General features: G+C 40.0%; 1 protein-coding gene across 19 annotated transcripts in view; it reads right to left on the bottom strand.

Annotated features, from left to right (window-relative positions):
* Positions 1-25,794, bottom strand: part of MAPKAP1 (MAPK associated protein 1) — a 236,174-nt gene that overhangs the window by 90,527 nt on the left and 119,853 nt on the right. For all 19 annotated transcript variants that reach the window (XR_004959477.1, XM_036260486.1, XM_036260494.1 and 16 more), the window contains 2 exons: positions 15,811-15,987; positions 1,942-2,051 (listed from right to left, as the gene is read on the bottom strand). Coding sequence is in view for 18 of the 19 variants with exons in the window: in XM_036260486.1 (XP_036116379.1) it covers positions 1,942-2,051; positions 15,811-15,987 (287 nt within the window). In the remaining variant the exon portion in view is untranslated. The remainder of the gene's footprint in view (positions 1-1,941; positions 2,052-15,810; positions 15,988-25,794) is intronic.

The following is a 25,794-nucleotide window of genomic DNA, read 5'->3' as shown; positions in this document are numbered from 1 at the left end:
ATATCAAGTCCTAACACTTGGCCAAGGATATGGCAAAGACTCTGATGGAAATATCAGGGATGTGCATACGAAGGTGAACATAAATAAATGTGTGTATGTTAAACGTGGTTACTGGGGATGAACACAGATAAATAGGTATCCAACTGGACAGAGATGGCTAAGGACAGAGGGAACAACACTGGTTCAGAGGTACCCCAGGAAGTTCAGAGGTTTGTTTCATGGTCTAAAAAAATCTGACAGCACAATTTCTAGTAAGAAGGTTTAACAAGTTAGTTCTACCCACCTTGAACAATTCAGAATAATGCTACCTTAGACTATAAGATATCTGTCACAAAATATACTATTATGTAAAAGATTAGGAAGAACACAAGAGAAAAAAATAAGGCCCCTAAAGAAAGATGAATGCTTATTAAATATCTGAAGCTGTTTAAATGCTATTAGATTGGCACCTAGAAGTCCAAAATAGCTACTTTCCCCTGGGAAGGAGAGGGTATGCCTCTTCAATCATCCCCTAAATGCAAAGAGGTTTGACCCCCATGCAATGGATAAAAGTCACCCAAAAAATGAACAAAAGAGGTGTTTGGAAAAACCAGAACACCATTCATCCCAGCTAACGACTTGTTCATTATGAGTGATGATGGATAAAGACTTCTCATGCTGAGATGAAATCAAGATTTATATGCATTGTTTCCTCTCCCAACTTGTGGGAAGATCATCATCATTTAATTCTATCTCTGCGGCCAGTGATGGGCATCCAGAGAGCTGGTTATCAAACGGCGCAGTCAGCTGGCAAAAGCCGAAACGTGCAGTTGGCACATCTGGACAGAGCCGCCACAGCCGAGGGTGAACAATGACTCCTGGCAAGCATCCAAATTGCTTGCAGACGCTAGCAGGTCTCATCTACAACCGCCCCTACCAGCATCTCTCTCTCTCTCTCTTTTTTATGAGAATCAGATTTTCATTGCTCCACTCAATTGCTCTCCTCTGCCATTTTTTACAGCTCTTATCGTTCCCCTGGAATATGGCCTTGAGACAGCTCATCCGTGTCCTTCAGTGTGTTATCTCTTCTAACTTTTATTAAAACTTCAGCTTTCATCTGAAGATAGCTAATTAAATCTGGAACAGATTATATGCCTCCCCTTAAAAAGAACACAAAACTATTTTCTTCAACCTGAACAATGCCGTTTTTCCCTTCAGGATGAAACCAAAGGTGTTTAAGAAGTTTCATTTATTTACAATGCTAAGATACCTGACCTGTCATATATGGGTTGATTACTATTAAAGTTGTCTGTAGCATGACAAATCTTTGAGCTATTTTTCAAAATAATTATTTCTCTATATTGGTAATACTTTTTTCCCATAGCCTTTAAATATCACAGCTAATACCATAAACGTATTTCCTGAAAAATGAGAAATTAGAGATTAACAGGTATTTCTGTGAATCAAGTGATTTATCTATTAAAAAAATTTTTTTACAATTGTCTTCATTTGATAAAAATAAAATTTTTCCTTTTATTTCATATCTCAAACACTAGCAATTAAAAGTTTCTCCCACTGAAAAGTATGTGAAAACATGAAAGTAAAAGAAGCACTTCAAATTTAGGACTGATTTTGTTTTCAAGACAGTTTTACACCAACTAACAGTAAGCTCAAGTAGCTTTGTCTTACTCGATCACAAAGCATTAACAACAAAGCTTCCACAACTAGTATGAACCTTTTCCCATACACACCACCGACCTAGTACTTTCCTTAGGCCCATGGGCAACTTAAACATCACTTTTTTTTTTTTTAACTACAGACCTGCTAACCAAACTTTCTAGCAATGATACCTGAAACATCTAGAAGCCAGCCATCACACACACATGCACACCTATGCACACACCATGCACTTTTAACTAAGGGTTAAACTTCTATTGCCAGGGTATAATTTAACTATCCTACCTGAAATTTTCTGGGATCCTTTTCTTCGCTTTACTGCCTTTAGCAAGATTTCTTTCATGGTGACCTTTGTGTTGTCCACCTGAATAAGGGAGAATCCATGAGCAGCATTTCTGTAGAAAAAGACAAATATTAAATCATCACCAACATTCAACCGGAGGGATGGTATTGCAATCTTCACTGTGTTTAGGAAAGTTTTACTAAGTGTACATCGAAGTGCCAATTATTTAAAAATAGGTTAAATAAAACTACTTCTAATAAGAGAGGACAGAGATGGAGAAAGAAAAGCAGTCTAGTATGAACAGTCCCAAGTGAAAGACAAGTCAGAGTTATGGAAGGTTTTTCTAATTTATCTCTAATTGAATCTAATTGGTCTGTGTGGGTCACTAGTATCAGCTCCCAAGCCAAATCCTGCAGCAAGGATTGACAAATGATAAACTTGGCTTGTGTCAGTAGATGTCACTGCAGGCAGATACTACCATCATATTAAAGCTCATGGAGCCCTGGAGGAAAAATGTCACGTTGTATGTTTGTGTGCATGGGGGCAGGGGCATATGATAGCCCAAAGCAATTTAGAACAAGGAAAAGAAAAGGTTCTTCCTAACTAGCTAGTAAAAGAAACACCCTATATTTATATATTTTAATAATATATAATCTATGCACACTTCAGTAGGATGCTTTAATCTACTTAGTCCTAAAAGGTCAGACAAAACATTAGCTGAAGCATAAATAATTACAAGGCAAAATACTAATACCACTTGTAAACCTCTAGCCAATCAAACTTAAAGGGGGTGGGTGTTCGTCTAGATAGGAAAAACCTGGTAAGGAACAAGCATCCTACAAACAGAATCCCATCCTGGTGAGGCATAACTTCACTAAGACCAGTAATTGCAATAGCAAGTATCACAAATACTACTCACTATGCTTGGGCAATGAAACAAAACGGGCCAATTCCAAGCAGCTCATGTAACAAATGGGACCCAAGTTTCCAACTATGGAACATGGGAATTGCCACAAGGAGTTTGGTTGCTTTCCCACTTCCCCACAAGAATCTCAAAGGGGAACATGGCCAAAAAACATGGCAGAACTTCATATTGACAAGAAATCTGAAAGAAAAGCCAAGCCCTAAGCTAAGCCATGGAAAAGCGTCCCAATGGTAGAATGGGCTGGGAAGGGGCTTTAAACATTGCTTGGACCCAACCAAGTGGCTGGCTTGTCACAGGGGCTAGGGGCCGATCTCCAAACCAAGGACCCAATTTGCTTCCCTAATACAAAGACATCTCCACACCCCTCCTCTCCACACAGCTTGCTGTTTAATCCTTGACATTCCATTTGTTAAAAAGCAAAGCCGACGCTGGTCTAGCCAGCACGATCATCCATTTTAACTTGGTCAAGTTCTTGCTATCGAACAGCAGGCCTGAGAACTGTCAAGCTAATTTTACTGAACACTCTGTTACTGAATCATGCCTGAGCCCTGGCCATTCTTTACCTCAGATGCTGGACCCCATCCCAGAACAATCTTTAAAAGTTTATTTTACTGATCAAAGCAAAATAAGAAATAGCTCTTTTTAAAAAAACTATATTTAGGGAGCGATGCAGTAAGTGATACTTTGGCAAGAGTACTGAAATGTAAAGTGCCTTGTGCATTTATAAACTTGGGGGTATTTGCTCTGGCACTAGGCCAGTGTGTGTTTGGAACGAATGCCAATCATCCGCGTTCAGATCTGCTTCCCCTGCTTTCTCTTCAGAAGCCAGCGTGCGCTCCATCTGTGACAATATGTTGGGCGATGGATGAGTAGGGCCTAAGAGGGAACACAAGTTCTCGGGTGCTCACACACTCGCACTGGGATAGATCTCACGAACTTCCATCCACCTGGGTTCCACCTGAACTATTTGAGATTTGAGTCTGCTTATAAATTGCTTACATTCTCCCCTAATCTGCTGCTGGCTGATAGCACTATTTCAAACCAATATGTTTATCTTTTTCAGCACAGGAAGACTAAAAGCTCAAAAAGAAGCCTTGTGTTTGGACTAAATTCCATAAATTAAAAGTGTCCTTTTAAGAGATTTTTGAACAGAGGAAAATCCCTAGTCTGTATTTTTCTGTCATTTTACCAAAATGTACCTGGGTGACAAGGTTAAAGCAAGCCGAGGAAATCCCTGGCACTTATCATCCACAGGCATTACTGATAAATTGTGTGGTGGAGGAATAAAGGATTACCTTCTGTATTTTTTCATTACACTTTTCTTTTGTTACAGAATACATAAATCCATTGTGGCACAATGTAATATGTATCACCATGCTACACCTGCGGACGCTTCCGAGCGGCTGCCATGTCTGTGCAGTCAGGAATGATAAGTGAACCACCCGTGAATGTTAACGATAGTGATCATTCTGAGGTAACTCGGCTCTCCATCTTCCTTTACAGCCTCCGTGCTGAAGCCAGGGTAGCAAGGTTCATGAGAGGAAAATGAAAACAACGGTGAAGGGAAGGGGCACGTGCGACTCTTGAAATGTGCCTTCCTGGGTGCGCACGATCTTCCTCTGGGGCTCCATTTCAGTAAGGACGTGCGCATTAAACGGAGAACGAGGTGGTGACCCATGTGCGGCGCACTCAGCCAGACCTAATGAAAGGTCCCCAGGTCAGTCTCACACTCCACCCACTTCTCCCCTCCAGACGAATGCCAACTTTGGATCTTGTTCCAAGTCTACAGCACTTAAGGGGGTAAAATGTTTCTAAAACACAAGCGTACAGAATGCAAGTGGTTCTCAGAATCCATCTAGGTGCAACTGTTAAGTTCCGCTCCCATTTAATAAATGGATATGGAGACTTGCTACCACAATTTTCAGCTTGACTTCCAAACATTCTGAGTTTTATGCCTCATTTCTTCACATCCAGGATTTTTTATGGGCTTTCTAAAAAGTCTATTGAAATACATCTTTTAAAGCTGCTTTTATTTAATGTTGAGCATTGGGTCTGAGATCGAGAAGACCATGAACTTAGGAGAAATGCTGGCGGCTGGTGGGTAGGATGCTACACTGCCTCCCTTCCCTGTGGCACTGCATTCCAGTTTCTGAGTTGTGACCTGTGCTGGCAGTAACTAGCCCTCAAATGGACAGGTGGATGGATGGACAGACAGATGGGCCACAAATTCAGAGGCTCGATTCAGAAACTGCTTTTCTTGTGGGTAGATGGCTCATTTCCTGCCAGTACGGGGCACCCTAGGGCCCAGAGCAGGAGCCGCTGCCCTGCTGCCCTGCTGCCCTGCCACAGCTCCGTGGGCTGCCTGTGCTGGGTCGAGGATGAAGCGCCACTTCAGGGAGCTGAATAAACGCTGCCAGGAGTGCGTCAGTCAATTCAAAGTTAGGTCCTGTCAAGTCTCATAACCACTGAAAAATGTATGGGCGTTTAAAAAAGAGATTTCTCACTTGAGGAATTCAGCTCTGTCCCAGTGCAAAGCCACTCAGTTCCCAGAGGGAAGTGTTTATACCAGCATTAACCTAACACACAAGCATTTCTCTACTAAGTACTAAACTACAAGTGATGGGGCACAGAGGAGAAGCAGGGGCACAGGTCTTCACTGAAAAACAGCTTAGATTCTATTTATAGGGATAGAGCTGGAACCAAAACCTAAGTTGGAAGGCAACATATTGAAGAAGAAAACACATGGACTGGGAGTTAAATACCCTTTGGTTCAAATCCTGGTTCCATGGCTAACTGAAATGTTGCCTTAACATGTGGGAACCTCAGTTGCATTCATGAAATGGGGAGGGCACTTTCCTACAGAACTGTCAGGAGGCTAAAATAGTCAATGAATGCCAAGCACCTGGCACTAAGGCCTGGTATGAGTTTATAAATGTTAGTTCTCTTATGTTCCCCTTGTCCCAAGTCACTACTCCAAGAGGCCCAACCCATCCTGTCCCCTCAGCAGAGATTGCTTATTTGGAAGACTGAATCTGAACCCTCACAACGTGTGTGGTTACTCATCTATTAAATACCCTATTTTGGATTCAGAAATCAACAGTATGGTTCTCAACACAAGTAGCACAGTCCAGTGGGAGAGAAAAAGAACTACAGTTCCGTGTGATAAGCACAAAGCTCAGAGTGCTGCTGAACACAGGGGCATTTAACCCAGCGGGTAGAGGTGAGGGAGTCAGAGAGCTTCTTAGTGGAGATGTCTCAAAACACAGTCATCATTTAGCTCTACACCATGCTCCAAAAGATGAGGTGATGATACCAGAAGGCAGTGAAGTAAGCTCTATAACACAGCCTGCTTTGGAGTCCTAGCTCTGCCTTCCTTGAGTAAATGATACAATCTCTCTAAATTTCAGTTTCTTCATCTATAAAATATATAATTCTTAGACTGTAAGACTATTGTGAGGGCTAAATACTTCTAAATTAATTAACATGACACCTGTATATAACAAATGCTTAATAAGCAAGTAATATAATAACTGTAGGCTCTTGTTCATATGTACAAAGTGATATATAACGATGAGACAATGACAATAGTCAACATTTACTGAGCACATACTTTGTTCATTTAACCTTCCCAGAAAAGATAGGTACTGTTATTAGTACCACTTTATAATAGAGGAAATTAAGGTTTAGTAAGGTTAGGATACTTGCCTGAAATTACACAGCTAATAAGTAGAGGAGTCAGAACTTGGACCCAGAACAACCAGACTCCAAAGCATGAGTTTTCAACTTCTCTATAACCCTGGCCAGTTTGGCTCAGCGGTTAGAGCACCAACCCATCGACTGAAGGGTCTTGGGTTTGATTCCCAGTCAAGGGTACATATCTGGGTTGCAGGTTCAATCCCCGGTCAGGATTGTGTGGGAGGCAACCAGTCAATGTGTCTCTCCCACATCAATGTCTCTCTCCTCCCCCTCCACTCTGTCTAAAAATCAATGGGAAAATATCTTCGGGTGAGGATTAACCAAAAATAAACAAACAAACCTCTCTATAGCCCAATGGGAGTCCTGAGTACTCAGGAAGAAGAGACTTCCAGAGAGCATATCCCCCAGATCGAAATCACTGACCAATCTATGGAAAAGTTCCACTTCCCTGAAACAAATTCAGTTTGATTATAAATGTCCCAACTCTGGACTAACCATATCGCTTATAAGCGTCCCCCTCTTTTGTTAATCCTCACCTGAGGATATTTTTCCACTGATTTTTAGATAGAGTAGAAGGGAGGGAGGAAGAGAGAGAGACAGAAACATTAGAAAAACATCGATGTGAGAGAGACACATCAACTGGTTGCCTTTCTTATGACCCTGACCACGGCCAGGGATTGAACCTGCAACCCAGGTACATACCCTTGACCAGGATTGAACCTGAGACCCTTCGGTCCACAGGCTGATGCTTTAACCGCTGAGCCAAACATGCCCGGGCATAAGGTTCCTTTTTAAAAGCCCCTGGAGAATGCCATGGTTTTATGAGCCAGTGTCAGTTTGTGGAAGTGCAAAAAGGCTGCCAAGAGTAGCACTCGTTTCTCCAGTCCTCACCAGTTCATAACAGTGATGAAGACACACTCCTCTAGTTCCCAACCTGCTCTGGTCCCAATTCCATGCATGTTCATTCTCTAGCACTTCGAGGTAGAAAATGAAAATATATGAGCAAGAGAAAGCCTTGCTATAACTGTAGCATGCCTGCTTTAAAGCAAGCCCTTCGGGTATTACTTTATCCATAAAGATAGTTTACACTAGTGTGAATGCCACATTTTGTTTCCCCTCGCACTGACAAAAATTTTTTAAAGATCAAAGGGTATTGTATGAGCATGTGATGTTTGACATTGGATAAAGTACTCTTTTTCAAAACAGACATTTTCCAAAAACATAACTCGCTAGACTAATGGGCAGTGAGAAGCCAAAATGACTGCCCTCCGCCTTCTCCTTGTGTATCTTTGCCAGAGTCCTTGGGACTTGCCAAATCCGGTCATGCCTGCTTAGCTTGCTCGACTGATTGTGCCAGAAAAGAAAATAAGACACAGATGTATTTGAGCTCTTTGAGATGCCAGTAAGAGAGACAGCTAATGGCTTCATTTCGACCCTCCCCTTCCAGCTGGGCACAGGTGGGGGATAATGAGGTCCCTCTCCCTAATCAAACTCAATTATTTACTACTCTATATAACCGCAAAGACATTCACATTCAGTTCAGAATATAAAACACACCGTGGGCTACTTCCAACCACTGCCACTGGGTATTTATAACAAACTCAAGTGGCTAACAGTTTGCCTTGGCAGGAGTTTAAGTGTGTAAAGTTTTGCAAACTGTTTCTGTTCAAATATGTCCTGCTGAAATGGGGTCCCAGGCGGGGTTCCATAACTGTCAGGTCAGTGAACTGCATAACATCTGAGAATGTATTCACCACACAGTGCAGACAGGGTCTGGAAATCAAACGCTTCGTTCTACTGCAACCTTCTGAGAAGCTTCACAGTTCTCTCAACAGCAAGACTGACATTGTATTAATAAACATTACAAGTCACTAGCCTGACATGTACATAGTAGTAGCTGACAGACTCCAACATAAGCTGAGGGAAGAACAGAGGAAATCAAAATGAGACATAGTAACTAAACATGGCCAAAGGGGGTGGATCATGAAACAAATCACATTAATGTCAGAAATGTGAGTACTAAACTTTTAAGATATATAGCAACTAAAGTAACAATCTGGTATAATTTTTGGATACCAAAGTAAGTTGATGGCTATCTAAAATGTGTACTTTTATTGGAAGAACAAAGTGAATACTGGCACACTTTCAGCAGACATTCCAGTGAGCAAAACATACATATTTAGCTTGTCTGACCTTTAAATTCTTAGAAGTATGTAATTAATGTTTTCCATCTTTATTATTTACTCCAATATTTCTGCCACTTTAAAGAGACAAAGAAAAATCTTTTCTTTTCTCTAGACAGTAGCTGTTGCCAAAAAGGGAATCAAGTCAGATTTACAAATACAAAATTAAACAGGCTGCATATGTTACATTTCCATACATGAGGACAATCTGGACAACAAAAATGTTTGCTAATACAACAGAATGAAAAGAAACAACATACAGTTGGTCCTCTATGATATGAGCAAATAATAAATAACTAGGAAAATTTATACCCATACTGTCAGGCCTGGTTACAAAGAACACAGGCATCATCTTCTTTTTTTAATTTTTTATTCCTTATGCTATTTTAGCTTTACCCCTTACCAAACTGGATGACTGTGTGATCCACAGCTTATAAAGATGCTTCTTGACTTATGGTGGGATTACATCCCTATAAAGCTCTCATAAGTTACAGATATCATAGGACAAAAATGCATTTAAATGTGTTTTTTTTTGTTTTTTTTTAATTTATTGATTTGAGAGAGAGGGGTAGGGAGAAAGAGAAAGGGAGAGAAAGAGAGAGATCAATGTGTTGTTCCACTTATTTATGCATTCACTGGTTGCTTTTTGTATGTGCCCTGATCGGAGATTGAACGCACAACCTTGGTGTATCAGGAAAACACTCTAACCAACTGAGCTGCCCAGCCAGGGCTGAAAATGCATATAATGCACCTAACCTACAGAACATCAGGGCTTAGTTTAGCCTACCTTAAACGTGCTCAGAACATAATACCAAAAAAACGCAGGCAACACCGAACACTGTAGAGATCGGTTGTTTACCCTGTGCTCATGTGCTCAACTGGGAGCTGAGGCTTGCTGCCACTGCCCAGCATCATGAGAGAGTACCATACTGCATACCACTAGCCTGGGAAAAGATCCAAATTAAAAATTTGAAGTACAGTTTCCACTGAATGCATACTGTTTTTACACCATCTTAAAGTAAAAAAATCTTTTTTTTTTTAATCCTCACCCAAGGACATTTTTCCATTTTTTTGTTCAGATAGAGTAGGAGGGAGGGAGGGAGGGAGAGAGAGGGGGAGAGAGAGGGGGAGAGAGAGAGAGAGAGAGAGAGAGATAGAGAGAGAGAGAAACATCGATGTGAAAGGGACACATCGAGTGGCTGCCACCCGCACGGCCAACCAGGGCCAAGGAAAAACTGCAATGGATGTACGTGCCCTTAGCGGGAACCGAACCCGGGTCTCTCTGGACCGCAGGCCGACGCTATAAACGCTGAGTCAAACTGGCCAGGGCAAGTAAAAATAATCTTAAGTAGAACTTCCATCATGAGTTGGGGACCCTCTGTCTATATATTAAAAAAATGAGTTGCATATAAGGAATATGTCAGATAATGGCTACCGGAGCACTAAACTGTGTGAGTGTACAAAAATGCTTATTTTTTTTCTTGGGGTATACTGGAGATCTAGTCAAGAAGGTATACTAAAACTACCAACCCTTTTGAAAAGCCCTCATACAGGAAAGAGCAATGAATCTAGGGCATGCCTCTTTAAAAAGCACTTGAGCTTTCCCTTTATACACTGACAAGAGAAGCCAAGGCAGTCTGTGGGAGCCCTATGGGCCACACTGCCTGAGGCAGCCCAGCTTCTTGTACAACCACCGTCTGTCTACTCAATGGTCCCTTTCCCAAAGAGCAAAATCCTAACTGGATTCTATTTGCTGTGAGCTCTTGGTCAGTCAGAACAGTTCCTTTCTCATGTCCACCAGATGTATTAAACATTTTAAGTAAAATACATATATAGGAGGGCACTTTAATTGCTCTTACTGACTTCTGATCTAGGGGGAATCTGTCCATTTTATTGTTTTTGACTTTTCTTCCCTTAAAGCTCAGAGAAGGTAGCAGTCAGCAATTTAGGAACTCCTGTTTATATATACATTTGCTTTGTCCAAAATTAATCAAGAACAAAGGATATCTAGAATCCAATTGCTGATCTGGTAAAAGAGTAAGGTTCCATTAGCTGGCTCCTAATTTGCAAGTAGTTAGAGTAATTCATTCTCTTTCCCCAACAACGACTCTATTTCCAAGGGTTTCCTGGGTCCAAAGCTGACTCAGTAAGACCATCAAAAGACATCCAGCTCCATATTCTTTTCACAAAACACTTTTCCAATTAGGAATTCACTTACATTAACTAGTACCACTCTTTAAATGTGAATAATTATATAATATAATAAGTCATTATCTTTGCATAATCAAACAAAGAAGTTTTAAATTTTTTGTATGAAAAAATACAGCTCCATTTTTAAATTCTTTTATAATGGACATGTGTTAATTGTGTAATAATAAAGAAAGGTTAAACCCCATACACACCTTAGTGTGAATTACTCAGACTGATAAATCTGACAATAAAAACAGCAACTATCTAATGCTTCCTACACAACAGGGTCTGAGCTAATTTCTTTATAGCAGCATTTCCTACGTGAGGTTCAAGGGCCCCCAGAGGCAACAGATGAATTCACAGACTCTCTAAGTTTCAGAACTGAAAAATTTTGCTTTTAGTTCAATGAAAATCATATATCTATGTATACACACATATATGATTTTTATTGAATTAAATATATATCATATGTATAGAATACATATATGTATATGTGTGTATACATAGATATATGATTTTCGTTGAAAAGCAAAATTGTATATATACTGCCATAGAGTTGACCCTTAAACAATGCAGTTTTGAACTGAAGGGTCCACTTATATGCAATTTTTCTTTTTCTCCAAAAAATACGTACAGTACTATAACTGTATTTTCCTTACTATTTTTAAGTAACATTTTCTTTTCTCTAGCTTACTTTATTGTAAGAATATAGTATATAATACATATAACATACAAAATATGTGTTAATTGACAGTAGACTATTAGCAATTAAGTTTTGGAGGAGTCAAAAGTTATATACAGATCTTTTCAATGCTCACCCAAGGATATGTTTCCATTGATTTTTTAAAGGATATCTGCCTATAAGAGGACTAACTGGAAAGTCTGCAGATCGCCAACATCCACTCCTGCCCATGCTCAGGAAGCTATTCCAGCTCAGCCTTTTCTGAGCAATGCCCACCCCAATTCTGCCCTTCCCCTGATAGAAAGCAGAAAGTAGGGAAAAAAGAAAACTAGAGAAGCAGCAAAGAGATCTATTCAGTTACCCATTCAAGGTACCTATGAATAATAATGTGGCATACCTATTATCATAATGAAGCTATGCTGACTGTTGTGGTACACAGTGATCCAGTTCTCGCCCTCAAAGGATTTTTATTAATAGTAACAATAACTGCAGTAAACACTAGACCATGCTTACACAGGCCAGGCACTGTTCTAAGTGCTTTACATCTGCTAACACATTCAGTCCTCACAACAGCTCCATGAGGTAAGTATTATTATTATTATCCTCATTTAATGGAGCCACAGAAAAGTGAAGTAATGCATCCAAGAGCACACACTACTAGTAGTGGGGGTAAGGTTAGGATTGGCACCCAAACAGTCTGGCTCCAGAGGCCACCATGTTTTTACTTATGACACTATAATAGTGGCTGAATGCCAGCCTTAAGATAGTGGGATTTACTTGAAAAACTAAACCAACACTAGATTCCTTTACCCCCATTCTAACCCTCAGAAGAATGCTGGAAAGAACATGGACTATGAAGTTAGGCATAAGTTCAAATCCAAGCCTGAGCGCAACAGTCAGCCTCAGTTTTCATGTCTCTAAAATGGTCATGACACGCCCTGGCTGGTTTGGCTCAGCGATTAGAATGTCAGCCTGTGGTCCAGAGACCTGGGTTCGGTTCCCGCTAAGGGTGCGTACCTTGGTTGCAGCTTGTCCCCGGCCCTGGTTGGTCGTGAGGGTGGCAGCCACATGATGTTTCTCTCTTTCTCACTTTCTCTCTCCCCCTCCCACTCTATCTGAACAAAAATGGAAAAATGTCCTCAGGTGAGGATAAAAATAAAATGGTCATAACAAAAACTGGGCTATTTTTCAGATTAAATGAAGTAACATATACACAGCTGGCCCTTAGTAAATTCTAATTCACTTACTATTGTTAAACCTAGTTCTCTCTTCCTGGTTCGGTTCAGTATCTTCCCAGCCACTTCCTGCCCATTCTCATTGGGAGAAAGAAGGAAGAAAGGAGGGAAATGAAGAGAAGGAGCAATAGCTTCATTTATTTTCCTGAGACTTCACTCTCTGAAACTTTGGACAGATCCTTGGAGACTCCTAAAGGTCTGCTCTGTCCTGCATTTGCAGGAGAGAAATTTCTAACATAGAATATAGACCAGAAAGGTGAATGGGAGGTTTCTAAACCAATATATAATATACACAGGGCAAATAATCAGCAATCTGTACTATTTCCTCAGACAACTGAGAAAAAGAAAGAAAATTCAGTGGCACTTTTGTTCTAAATGCTCACATATAAAGATTGCACTTTACCTTGTGTTTTCAAAAACACTCCACACATGTAGAATAAACTCTCTTGAATTTTAAAATAGAAAAAGGATTGACTGGGCATGTAAGTTTGGGAGTCAAAGTGCAGAAATGCGAGTGATTCAGGGGGGAAAAAAAGAGTATTAAGTTTAAAGCAGTTATTGTTACTCTCTGCCTCTCCCCCTCACCCATTCCCTGAAGGTGAGGTTCGTAGAGAGACACTTCTCCCAGGAATGTATATTCATTCCATTCCAAACCCCACTCTATTGAAAATCATTGATTTGAAAGCTATTGTTTTAAAAAGGACTTTCGGCCTGGCCTGTGTGGCTCAGTGGTTGAGCATCGACCCATGCACCAAGAGGTCACTGGTTTGATTCCTGGTCAGGGCACATGTCCAGGTTGTGGGCAGATCCTTAGTGAAGGGCATGCAGGAGATGGCCAATCAATGTTCTCTCTCATCAATGTTTCCATCTCTCTCTCCCTCTCTCTCTAAAATCAATAAAGAATAAATAAATACATAAATAAAAAGGACTTCCCATATAAAAGACTGCTAACATAAAAATACGTTAACATCTATGTGTAAAAATTATGTGCTAATGAGAACATTTTATGTAATCACTTACTAATAGCTAATACAAATGCAAGTGGAAGCTACTGAAATACCACTATATACATCTTTTAAAGTAAAAAAGAAAAATCTTCTAATGACACCTTGAGGTAGTAAGACTGAAAACAGGGCTCTGTGAATTCTACTGGTAGCACTGTAAATTGGCACATCTTTCAGAAGGTTATATGTCGATACAAAGCGAGCTGTTTCTACTCTGACCAATAATCCTACTAACAAAAAATTTTCCTAAGGAAATTATTCAATAGAAATAAAGTGGATATAAACAGGGATCATCATAGGACCACTTAAAAGCAAAATAACACAATCGCAAAACAAGAAAACTAAATATCCTGTGACAGGCATCCATTTCTGTTGTAGTACTCATCACATTTCAGTGATTTGTTTGACAACTGTCTCCCCACTAGAGCGTAAGCTCCATGAGCATAGCAGTTGTCTCTGTCTGGATTCTTGGCACATAATAAATGTAGAATGGAGGAATTAAGAACAGATATTGAATATTTACAATATAATGTTAAGTAAAAATAACATAAAATATACATGCTAGAATTGAAACTCTGGATATATACATATGGAAATAATTATACAAAAATGAAAGTAGTTATATTAGGATGAAGAAATCATTAGATAGCTTTTAAATTACTTTACACTAAACATGATTTCAGAGTAGAAATAAAATGCTAATTATAAAAGCTTGAACAGTCACCCCCAGCTCACCCACAGGTACTCAAGTATCCATTTTTTTGCTCAAGGGTAGACAGTCCCAAAATACTCATATATCAAAGCTAGCATAATCCTATTTTTAGTAAAAATCTGAAACAAAGGCAATATGTTTTAAAGAGACAGGTAGAAAAGTCCTCTAAAGCAATCTCTTTTCAAGAATGAATTTGCTAGTTACTAACAGCAGGGGGTGCCAAAGGGACCGCTATTGTTCCCAGGAGATGGCCAGGAGAGGGACTGTCGCCACCTTGGTTAGAAAGCTTAAGCTGCGCTGAGAAAACACTGCTGGTTTTCCCCTAACAACGGGGACCTGTGGGTAAAACTCAGGCACTCTAGACTTGAATGGATAAAAATTACATTTTTATTCTTACTAACTTCATATATTTAGCATTTCCTTGAATTACAGTCAACAAGTCACAGTGGTATTAGCAGGACTGGTGACTCGTCATGAACAGAAATCATAGCTATAACCATAGCGGATTCCAGTTGGTGGAAATGTCTCCAATATCACTTACACTCAATCACTCCTTTGAAACCAAATTTCAGGAGTTACTGTTAGACCTGCCGCTGGATCTTGTTATTCAATGTATTCATAAAGCCGTACATATTACTTTAGTACAAATTTGTTTAATAATTTGATAACTTTAAATATAACAAATCCTTCTGTAGTCCTGTGAATTTTATTTTCTGCATTTACAAACACTTTTCTGAGAAGGGCTATTATATGCATATATTATATGCTTTACCAGATTGCCAAAGGCACAGGCTAAGAACCTCTGCTCAGTATAAAGGAAAGCAACCAAGAGGAAAAATCGAAATGGATCTGAACAAAGTTGGAGAGAATAAGAAGTATATTAAGTCACAACAGAGAAGTGGCTGTGATGTACATTTTCATTTAGTTTGGATTCCTTGAAGAGAATTTTTGGTTCACAGACTCCAAAGCACCCCAATATGTCCAGAGGCCGGGTTCATGGGTAGGACATTCAGAGACAGAACTAATAGAATTTGCTAATAGAAAGCAGTCTGTGTTTAATGTAGGTACAGAGGCATGAAATACAATGTGAATGATGTCCTCAACGTCTCTCTGGAAGTAATCATTACATGTGGACTCTCCAGACACCAAATATTTATTTGATGAACAAAATCAAAATCAAATCCAAAATTACACCAGGGGCAGAGACGAGATACTGAGATAAGTAACAGAGGGTCAATACTCACATCCGAACAAAGAGTGACTCTCTGGATGTCAAACCAGGAGATGAATACTTTTCAACCAGGGCCAAAGTACTGAAGCCAAACTTATGAATGGGCTCGTTGGAATCCAGTGGAGGGAAATCTGTGTCAACCTCCCCGTCATCCTCAGCAATATGCAGGCAGTAGGCACTGACATTGTCACTGAAAGGAAAACCAAAAAGGTGAGTGAATACCAAGGTGAGAAAGGAATGCATCAACCAGAGGCCCAGATGTACAGCAAGAAAACTTGGGACACTGCTGTTCTTTACTTCAAAGCCTGCAGATACAGTCAGATCCCCCAAATCCTACTTCATTTGATAAGGAGAAAATACATGGCAGTACAAATGGGGGAAAAAACCAATGTGAAACAAGAGCCTTTATACTATTCTATTCTTCCAACAAATATTTATTGAGCACCTGTTGTAAATAAGACATAGACCCCCCCGCCCCGTTTTTTTTTTTTTTTAATTCTCACCTGAGGACATTTTTGCATTTATCTTCAGATAGAGTCAGAGGGAGAGAGGGAGGAAGGGAGAGAGAAAAACATCTACGTGAGAGAGACACACTGAGTGGCTGCCACCCACATGACCCCAACTGGGGCTTGGGACAAACTGCAACCAAGGTGCGTGCCCTTAGTGGAAACCAAACCTGGGTTTCTCTGGTCCACGGGTCAACACTCTAACTGCTGAGCCAGGGCAAGACATAGAACCCCTTATGTTTCTCTCTCTCTCTCCTTCCTCTCTCTCCCTTTCACTCTATCTGTACAAAAAATGGAAAATATCCTCGGGTGAGGATAAAAAAAAAAAAAAAAAAAAAAAAGATTTAGTGAGAGTCCTCAAGGAACCTCACAATATAGTGTGTGGGGGGATGAGGAAGCACTACATTAGCTATAACATAAATGTAAATAAAATAAATATCATAAAAGAGAGACATAAAACTAGAGAGGAGAAAAAATTATTTGGAGGAAATCAGTGGACTTTGATTTATGGTCAGGATTAAGAAAAGATCTGCTCTAGCTCAGGAGAAGTACTCAAGGTAACAAAGACAATCAATACAGTTCTTTCTCTGAAGAAAATCAGCCTCACTTGGCAGGATGATTCCAAACACCAAGGATACTAAACAGAGTAAAGCAAATGACCTGATTTATCCTTATCAACTACTTATGGACTTTTCTCACTTCCCTAGAATGTCCAGTCAGTAATCCCAGATTCTAGCCTTACCAGGTTATAATCAACACAAACTCCTCCTTCTTCTTTAGGGAAGTAAAATGTCAATTTTCTGCAAATGGGTGGAAAACTATATCAACATAAAGACAATTTAAAACTGAATTAAACTTAAAACATTTTAGATACCCTGCTCCGAAGTTGAATTGTGAAACTGCAAATCCTCTAGTCTTCAGAAGCATGAACCTAATAGTTCACAAGGAAGTGAGATTCTAAATTCTGCAGCTTAAATTTGGAGTTTTAATTATATGATTGATGCCTAAATTAATTAATTATAAAGTGTATGCTAATTGCTTAATTGGTTGCTTGATCTATATAGATCATTTTTTGAATTAAATGAGTTGATTTACAAAGTTTATTGATTGGATGTGACAATGAATTATTTCACTGACTACCTGATTTGCAATTTTCCCAATTAATTCACAAATCTTTTGCTGCAATTCTGCTTACTGAGAGAGAGCCTACTTCAGGTGATCTACACTCAGTCTGTCACGATTAAGAGATATTTATTATATAAAACAGGTAATAAAGACAGATTAAAATTAATGGGAACTGTAAATCTGCTAAATGGATGGATAACAAGAAAGTAATCTGGCTATGTTTGTCACTATAAATTTCATGTACTTGCAATGCTGTTAAGAAATTTAAAATTCATCTTTGAATGGTATGGGAAACTTATAGACCTTTGCAAGAGATTACTAATTTAAACACAAAACACTTGTAGAAGCACAAGAAAGCTGTTTACATGAAGAAAATGTCATGGTATAGTACCTAAGTGCGTTGTGTCCAGAACGACTTGAGTTTAACCCTAGCTCCATCACAATAAGCTTCATTTCCTTGAGTTTCAGTTTCCATTTCTATAAAAAGGGTGTAATCACCCAACTCAGGGGTGGTTGTGAGGATTAAATGAGATAATATATAGTACTGAGCACAGAACAGAGGTAAAAATAAATAAATAAATGGCATGGTAACTATAATAAAATCAGATGAAAAATAACACTGACAATTATGTCAATCCTTAAAGATAAACTGTGGATGCATATTAGAGGCAGAAAGCAACAATGAAACTGAGTGACATGTTCTACATGCACACATCTATAGCTAGAGTTAACATGTCCACCGTGATCCAGCCTTGGGGCCACTGAGCCTTCAGGGTTTTATAACCAGGACAGACACTGATGAAGCAAGCAATGGATAGCACAGATTATTTATTGCCGTGTAAATCATCCTGAGGAATGCCTGTGATTCCCCAGCACCACAGAGGTTTCAAGGGCAAATAATAAGCCTATTGATCAAAGCAGAAAGCCAAACATTGGTATCAGAAGAATTCTGCTTTGTTTGTCATGGGACGCCCCTAACTCCCCTCAAAACAAACTCAACAAATGTCACAAAGATCTGAGAGCCCAAAGACTCACTGCCAAGTGCTGTTATTCTCCCCACTTCTAATACAAAGTGTGAAATCATTTATTCTTTCAAAAAACATTTGCATATTGCCTGAGTGCTGTGGCCTGTCCTGAGCACTGGGAACACAGCAAACAAAAGAATGAATGATTCACTCTGTATTATACAAAACTAAGGGACGGTTTGCTTTTCTGGGTCATCAGTAAAGTTTAGCAGCAAACAGTGCTCCATCCCCTAACTTTCTTAATTGAATGCCTAAAGAAAAAAAAAGACTAAAATCCCATATTCTATGCATGGACATATTGGTCCCTTTATGCCTGTACAAAGGAATGACTAATAAAAGTAGGTACAGGTATTGTGGTATTTTGACTTCTGAAATTGCTTCAGGACTCCAAATTAGTACTAATAGAATAACATCAGTATCATTAGCTACATTTATGAAGTGCTATGTGCCAGATACTGTGCAAAGTGGTTTAGACATATAAGCTCACTGAATCTTCATTATCAGCTTAGTCACATCATTATGTCTATTGTACAAGTTAGAAAACTGAGGCTCAACAACATTAAATGGTTTGCTCAAGATTAAACTGCATGTAAGTGACAGAGCTGAGATTCAAAACTAGGTACTCAAGAACCCTCACTTCTGCCTTGGCTGGGTGGCTTAGTTGGTTGGAGCTTTGTCCTGTATACCAAAAGGTTGCGGGCTCAATTCGCATTTGGGGTGTGTGTGGAAGCAATCGATCGATGTCTCTCTCTCACACTGATGTTTCTCTCTCTCTCTCTCTCTCTCCCTCCTTTCCTCTCTCTAAAAATCAACAGAAACATATCCTCAGATGAGAATTTTAAAAAATTAAAAATAAATAAAAAATCCTCGCTCTTAATCCCCCATCTATCTCCCTGCCAAAACCATGGTGTGTTCCTATGGAAATGCTACAGGAAATCCCTCCCACCTCTACTTTGAAAAGTAGGGGAAACTGTGACAAAATACTTATAAAACATTACAAGCTTAGAGAGATTTGTTTCAGTGTCCTTGCTTTTACAGATGGGAAATAGATGCCTAGAAAAGAAGTCTAGCATGCCCATGATCACCCAGTTAAATGGTGGCAAAGCTGGTTCTAGAGAACTCAGGCCTCCTTGCTTCTGTTCCATTACTCTGATCATATCAGAAATTGGTGTCTTTTTGAAGTGGGGAGAGAAAAAGGAGGCAGCTGTGGTCTCTGACTCAGTAATTCCCAAATAAAAACATCTGGAACTTATAAAACAGTGAAAACAGGGGTGCCTCCTTATGACATAGTTCAGTGGAATGAAGAGATGTTTTGCAGTCAGATCTGGTTTTAATGTTAACTCAACCATTAACCAGCTGTGTGACCAAATCTCTCTGAGCTCCATTTTCTTATCTATAAAAAAGCTTTCATTGATTTCTCTAGGAGAATCATCTGGAAAAGTGATTCTCCTCTGTGGTCTTAAAGAATTTGGTTAATATTTCTGCATATAACTAACTCTAACACATTGTTCCTTTTCTTATTTATGCGTCTATGTTCTCCTAAAGATCAGGATTCTATTGTCTCTGCATCCTCGCTGAAAAGCAAATGCCTGGCATTTAGAAGATACTTACCTAATATTAGTTGAATGAACGAATATATGAATGTGTAGACTGAATCACTGTACCCATTTAAAAAAACATAAAGGGGCCAGGCCAGTGTGGATCAGTGGTTGAGTGTCAACCCATGCACCAAGAGGTCGCCAGTTCAATTCCCGATCACATTACATGCCCAGGTTGTGGGCCCGATTCCCAGTGGGGGCATGCAGGAGGCGGCCAATTCATGTTCTCTCTCACTGATGTTTCTATCTCTCTCTCCCTCTCCCTTCCTCTCTCCCTCTCTCTAATATATATATAAAAAAAAGGGTATTATTATTATTATTATCTTGACTTGAGGATATGTTTTTTATTGATTTTTGAGAGAAAAGGGTAGGACTGGGGGAGGGAGAGACAGAGAGAGAGAAACATCGATAGGTTGCCTCCTGTACATGCCCCGACCATGGATCAAACTTACAACTTGGGTATGTGCCCTGAACCTGCAACCTTTCAGTGTACTGAACAGAGCTCCAACCATCTGAGCCACCTGGCCAGGGCAAAAGGATATTATTAATGATGTGTGTTTTAATGAGAACAGAAATAATAAGCTTTTCCTTTTATTTTTCTTGCTTGTCACATTGATAACTTTTAACTAAATGGGGCTTTCTAAGCAATGTGTCAGAGGTTGAAATTCAAGACAAAGGGAGAAGGCCCAGTAGGAGGTAAGAATGAAAGAGGCATTTTTATAGTTCATCAAGATATGAATACTGGCATCTCACTTTTTCATGGAGGAAAAAACACTGAAAGTATTACAACAATGTAAAAATGTTCAATTACATACATAAAAAAGACTAATAGAAAAGGTACCAAAAAGTTTACAAACGTTATATTTATATTTCAGCAATGAGTACTTTTTTATTTCTAAATTTCTTGACTTTTCAGAAATTCCATGATGAGTAATACAACTTTTATTTCTCTTTATAAAATATTTAACTTATTATTTTTTCTTTATCTTCACCTGAGGACATTTTTGCATTTATCTTCAGATAGAGCGGGAGGGAGAGAGGGACAAAAAGAAAGAGAGAGAGAGAGAGAGAGAGAGAGAGAGAGAGAAAGAGAGAGAGAGAAATATTGACGTGAGAAAGACACATCAATTGGTTGCCACCCACACAACCCCAACCAGGGCTGGGGACGCACCGCAACTGAGGTATGTGCCCTTAGCGGGAACCGAACCCACGACTCTCTGGTCTGCTGGCCGATGCTCTAACCACTGAGAAAAACTGGCCAGGGCTTAACTTTTTTTATTTTTATTTATTTTCTTTCTTTATTGATTTTTTAGAGAGAGAGAGGAAGAGAGAGGGAAAGAGAGATAGAAACATCGGTGAAAGAGAACATCAATTGGCCACCTCCTGCATGCCCCCCACTGGGGATTGGGCCCACACCTGGACATGTGCCCTAAGAATCGAACCAGTAACCTCCTGGTGCATGGTTTGATGCTCAACCACTGAGCCACACCGGCCGGGCTTAATTTATTTTTGATTACAGAAAAACATGCTTACTGTAGGCAATTAAGAAATATGGAATAGCCTGGCCAGTGTGGCTCAGTGGTTGAGCATTGACCTGTGCACCAAGAGGTTGCCAGTTCGATCCCTGGTCAAGGCATATGCCCAGTTTGTGGGCCTGATGCCCAGTAGGGGGCATGCAGGAGGCGGCCAGTCGATGTTCTCTCTCATCGTTGTCTCGTCATCTCTCCCTCTCCCTTCTTCTCTCTCTAAAATCAATAAAGAGAAATTATATATATAAAAAAAGAAATATGGAATAGCCCTGGCCGGTTTGGCTCAGCGGTTAGAGGGTCGGCCTGTGGACCAGAGAGTCCTGGGTTCGATTCCTGCTAAGGGCACGTACCCTGGTTGCAGCTGGTCCCCAGCCCCGGTTAGGGTCATGTGGGTGGCAACCACTTGATGTCTCTCTCTTGCATCAATGTTTCTCTCTCTCTCTTCCTCCCTCTCTCCCTTCCACTCTATCTGAAGATAAATGCAAAAATGTCCTCAGATGAGCATAAAAAAAGAAATATCGAAGAGTACAAAGAAGGGTGGGAAACCTCTCACCCACTACACAGACAGAATCACCTGTCCTAAAGGCTGAGCACTGCCTTCCTCACCCACATACCAGTTCCTAATTGTGGTCATTTTCTCTACCAAGTCCAGTAACTAGAGAAAATAACCATACCTACTACATACGGGTCTTGTAAGGACTAAATGTCTTAATTGACTGCACAGAGCCTGGCATGAAGAATTCTCATTTTGCCAAGATTTATTCCACTACTCTGATTACATAGAAGCAGAGTTAACTATCTAACAGAAACATGGTAGATAGTTTGAGAGAGAGACACCTGTTAAATCCCATTTGTGAGTCAATACTAAAGAGGGAGGAATAATCAAGAGACTAAGGAACAAGTAGAGGACAACAGGATCCAGAGGAAGAGGCTTTATTTACGAATTGGGTGGATATGCAAGGAGCAGTGCCCTCATGGACCATGAAGTATGTGAAAGAATTGGAAGTTTGAACAACAAAGGGATGCAAAATGGAGCCTGTTGCCAAAGAGACCATTTGGGGAGATGGAGATCTATATCATCAAAGCTTTAATAAATATAATTAACTAAATTTCACTTATTGATATTTTATCAAATAAAGCTAAAACTTTTCATTAGGAAAAAAACAATTTTTTTTTATCCTCACCCGAGGACATTTTTGCATTTATCTTCAGATAGAGCGGGAGGGAGAGAGGGAGGGAGGGAGAGAGAGAAACATCGGTGTGAGAGAGAGAGACATCGAGTGGCTGCCACCTATATGACCCCAACCTGGGCCAGGGACCAACTGCAACCCAGGTGCGTGCCCTTAGCGGGAACCAAACCCGGGACTCTCTGGTCCGAGGGCTGATGCTCTAACCGCTGAGCCAAACTGGCCAGGGTGTACATTTGTAATGAAAAATATATGACTGCATGATTCTGAAATGTCCAGTACCCTTATTACTTGGGCCTTGCTGTTTATTCTGATGATAGGACCAATCAATATTAAGAGTGTGTCAGGCATTAACAAAAGAAAGTTCCTGAGGGTTGCAGCTCAGAAATTCATCTGTTTGAAGTCAGAGAAAAGATTAAGACTAAGATTTTATTTTATCTAAAACAAAACCCCAATAAATAGAAAGTAAAATCTGATAAATAATATCATAACATTTGTCAGGCTATATCAACCTCGCATAGGAATAGTTAAGTCTAAATTTTCTGGTAAAAAATAGTTTTAGGGAGAAAATACCCACTAATTTCTAAGTGGAAGAAAGACCATCATATTGTTCTGAGTTCCTTTTTGGATAGTTTCTATTGTATGTTTTCAAGTTCATTGGTTTTTTCTTTTGCAGTGTCTAATCTGTTAATTTTATATAGTCTAGTTTTCATTTTAGATACTGTATTTTTCATCTCTAGAAATTCTATTTGGGTTTAAAATAATCTACTTCTTTCTTCTTCATGTTCATGTTTCCCTCTATCATCTTGAACATACAGAATATATTTATAATAGCTGTTTTAACATCTTTGTTTGCCAATTCCATAATTTCTGGCATTTCTGGAAAGTTCTTTTGTATTGCTCTGAACTAGAGAGATTCTTCAAACAAATTCCGTTGGCAGAAACCTAAATTGCAGAAACCCACAAAATCTATTACAAATCCACCTTGTAAATATTCACCCTCCATCCCACTACAGAGGAATCTTTCAGAAACACATCTGTGATACTGTCGCCCCACCCCCCTTAAAACCTTTCATTTCCTTTTGAATAAAAACAAAAGTGCCATTAAAAGTACCTGGTTTCCACAAGGTCTTGCATTATCCTCTGCCCTGCTTTCCAACCCAATCTCCTCCCATTCCAGGAACACCAACTGCTTATAGTACCCTGATCAGGTCATAATGCCAGCTCCCATCACTGTTCAGGCCAGACACCTCCTCTCCCTAGTCTATATAGTTATCTTTTGAGATTTAGCTCAAGCATCCATTCTAGTGGGAAGCCTTCCTGATATCCCTCGCACCCCCACTCCACCCAGGCCTCCATCTTCAGGCAGAATTAGAAAAGTTCTTCTCACCCTAGGGGGTTTGATTCCGGTCAAGGGCATATACCTTGGTCACAGTTTGGTCCCAGGCCCTGGTCGGGGTCATGGGGAGGCAACCAATAGACAGACGTCTCTTTCTCTCACTCTCACTTTCTCCTTTCCTCCCAGTCTATCTGAAGATAAATGGATAAATGTCCTTGGTGAGGATTAAAAATAGAAAAACTCTTCTCTATGTCCCCACAGCATTCTGGTTGTCCACTATTATAGCAAGACTCAATGACAATGAAACTGAAACCGTGCAATTTGGTGTTTGTATCATCCTCTGGCCTGAATCTTGAGGCCATAATAAACTTTGCTTTCTGATTGTTTGTATCTCCAAATGCCTAGCGTAGTGCCTGGGATGGTGTAAACAGCATGTAAATATTTGCTGAATCTGTGATTTTAAAAATAAAAAGAGGGAGAGAAAAATCTCAAATGGCTATAATGTCCCTGCTGCTATCACCATGAGAAGAGCCTCATTTCTTTGTATAGCATAATTTAAGAGGCAAGGGAAATGGAGTCACACCTGGGTTCAAATCCTGACTCTGCCACTTGCTAAACATATGCTCTCAACCAGTTACTTAACTTTCTGAGACTCAGGTTCTCTACTGTTACTATCTATGACTTATAAACCTGTTATAAGGAATAAAATAATACAATTAAAGTACTTGGCATGGAGTGTGACACATAGTGGACACTCCAGTGTGTTCGTATCTACCAATTTATTACCTAGTAGGTGTGGTAACTCTGGCATTTGGGAAGTGTTTGCAAAAACCCCCTCCAGCCCTGGCCGGTTTGGCTCAGCGGTTAGAGCATTGGCCTGTGGTCCAGAGAGACCCGGGTTCGGTTCCCGCTAAGGGCGCATACCTCGGTTGCAGTTTATCCTCGGCCCTTGTTGGGTTGTGTGAGTGGCAGCCATTCGATGTGTCCCTTTCATGTCGATGTCTCGCTCTCACTCTCTCTCCCCTCCCCCTCCCTCCCTCCCTCTTCTCCCTCCCACTCTATCTGAACAAAAAATGGGGAAATGTCCTTGGGTGAGGATAAAAAAAAAAAAACAAAAACCCTCCAAATTTGCATCTATCACTTAAATAAATATATCACCAAGTTGCAAACATATAACTCAGTGATTTTTTTTTTTGCACTTATCTTCAGATAGAGCAGGAAGGAGAGAGGGAAGAAGAGAGAGAGAAAAACATTGATGTGAGAGAGACACATCGAATGGCTGCCACCCACATGACCCCAACTGGGGCCAGGGACAAATTGCAACCAAGGTATGTGCCCTTAGTGGGAACCGATCCCGGGACTCTCTGGTCCACGGGCCAGGGCTCTAACTGCTGAGCCAACTAGGGCTAACTCTATAATTTTTAATAAATAAAGGTTTGTATACAGTCAGAAGTTGGTCCTAGCAGCAGACATGGGGAGAAAGACATCCTGGGCATGGCAAGGGTGGAGCATTTCAGTCCAGATCTTTGAATGTTCCTATGCTCTCTTATTTAACCCACAATTATTTATAGAGCATATGCTATGTATTAATATACACACTGTGTTATTGACTGGGAATACAAGCTAACAAAATAGACATGGTCCAGGCTCCAAACTCCTATCTATCTTACTGCTCATAAGACTTCTTC

The sequence above is a fragment of the Molossus molossus genome, unplaced genomic scaffold (genome assembly GCF_014108415.1).
Source record: "Molossus molossus isolate mMolMol1 unplaced genomic scaffold, mMolMol1.p scaffold_m16_p_14, whole genome shotgun sequence".
NCBI classification, from domain to species: domain Eukaryota; kingdom Metazoa; phylum Chordata; class Mammalia; order Chiroptera; family Molossidae; genus Molossus; species Molossus molossus.
Note: the sequence above shows the minus strand (reverse complement) of the source record. Positions and strands in the feature narration are given on the sequence as shown.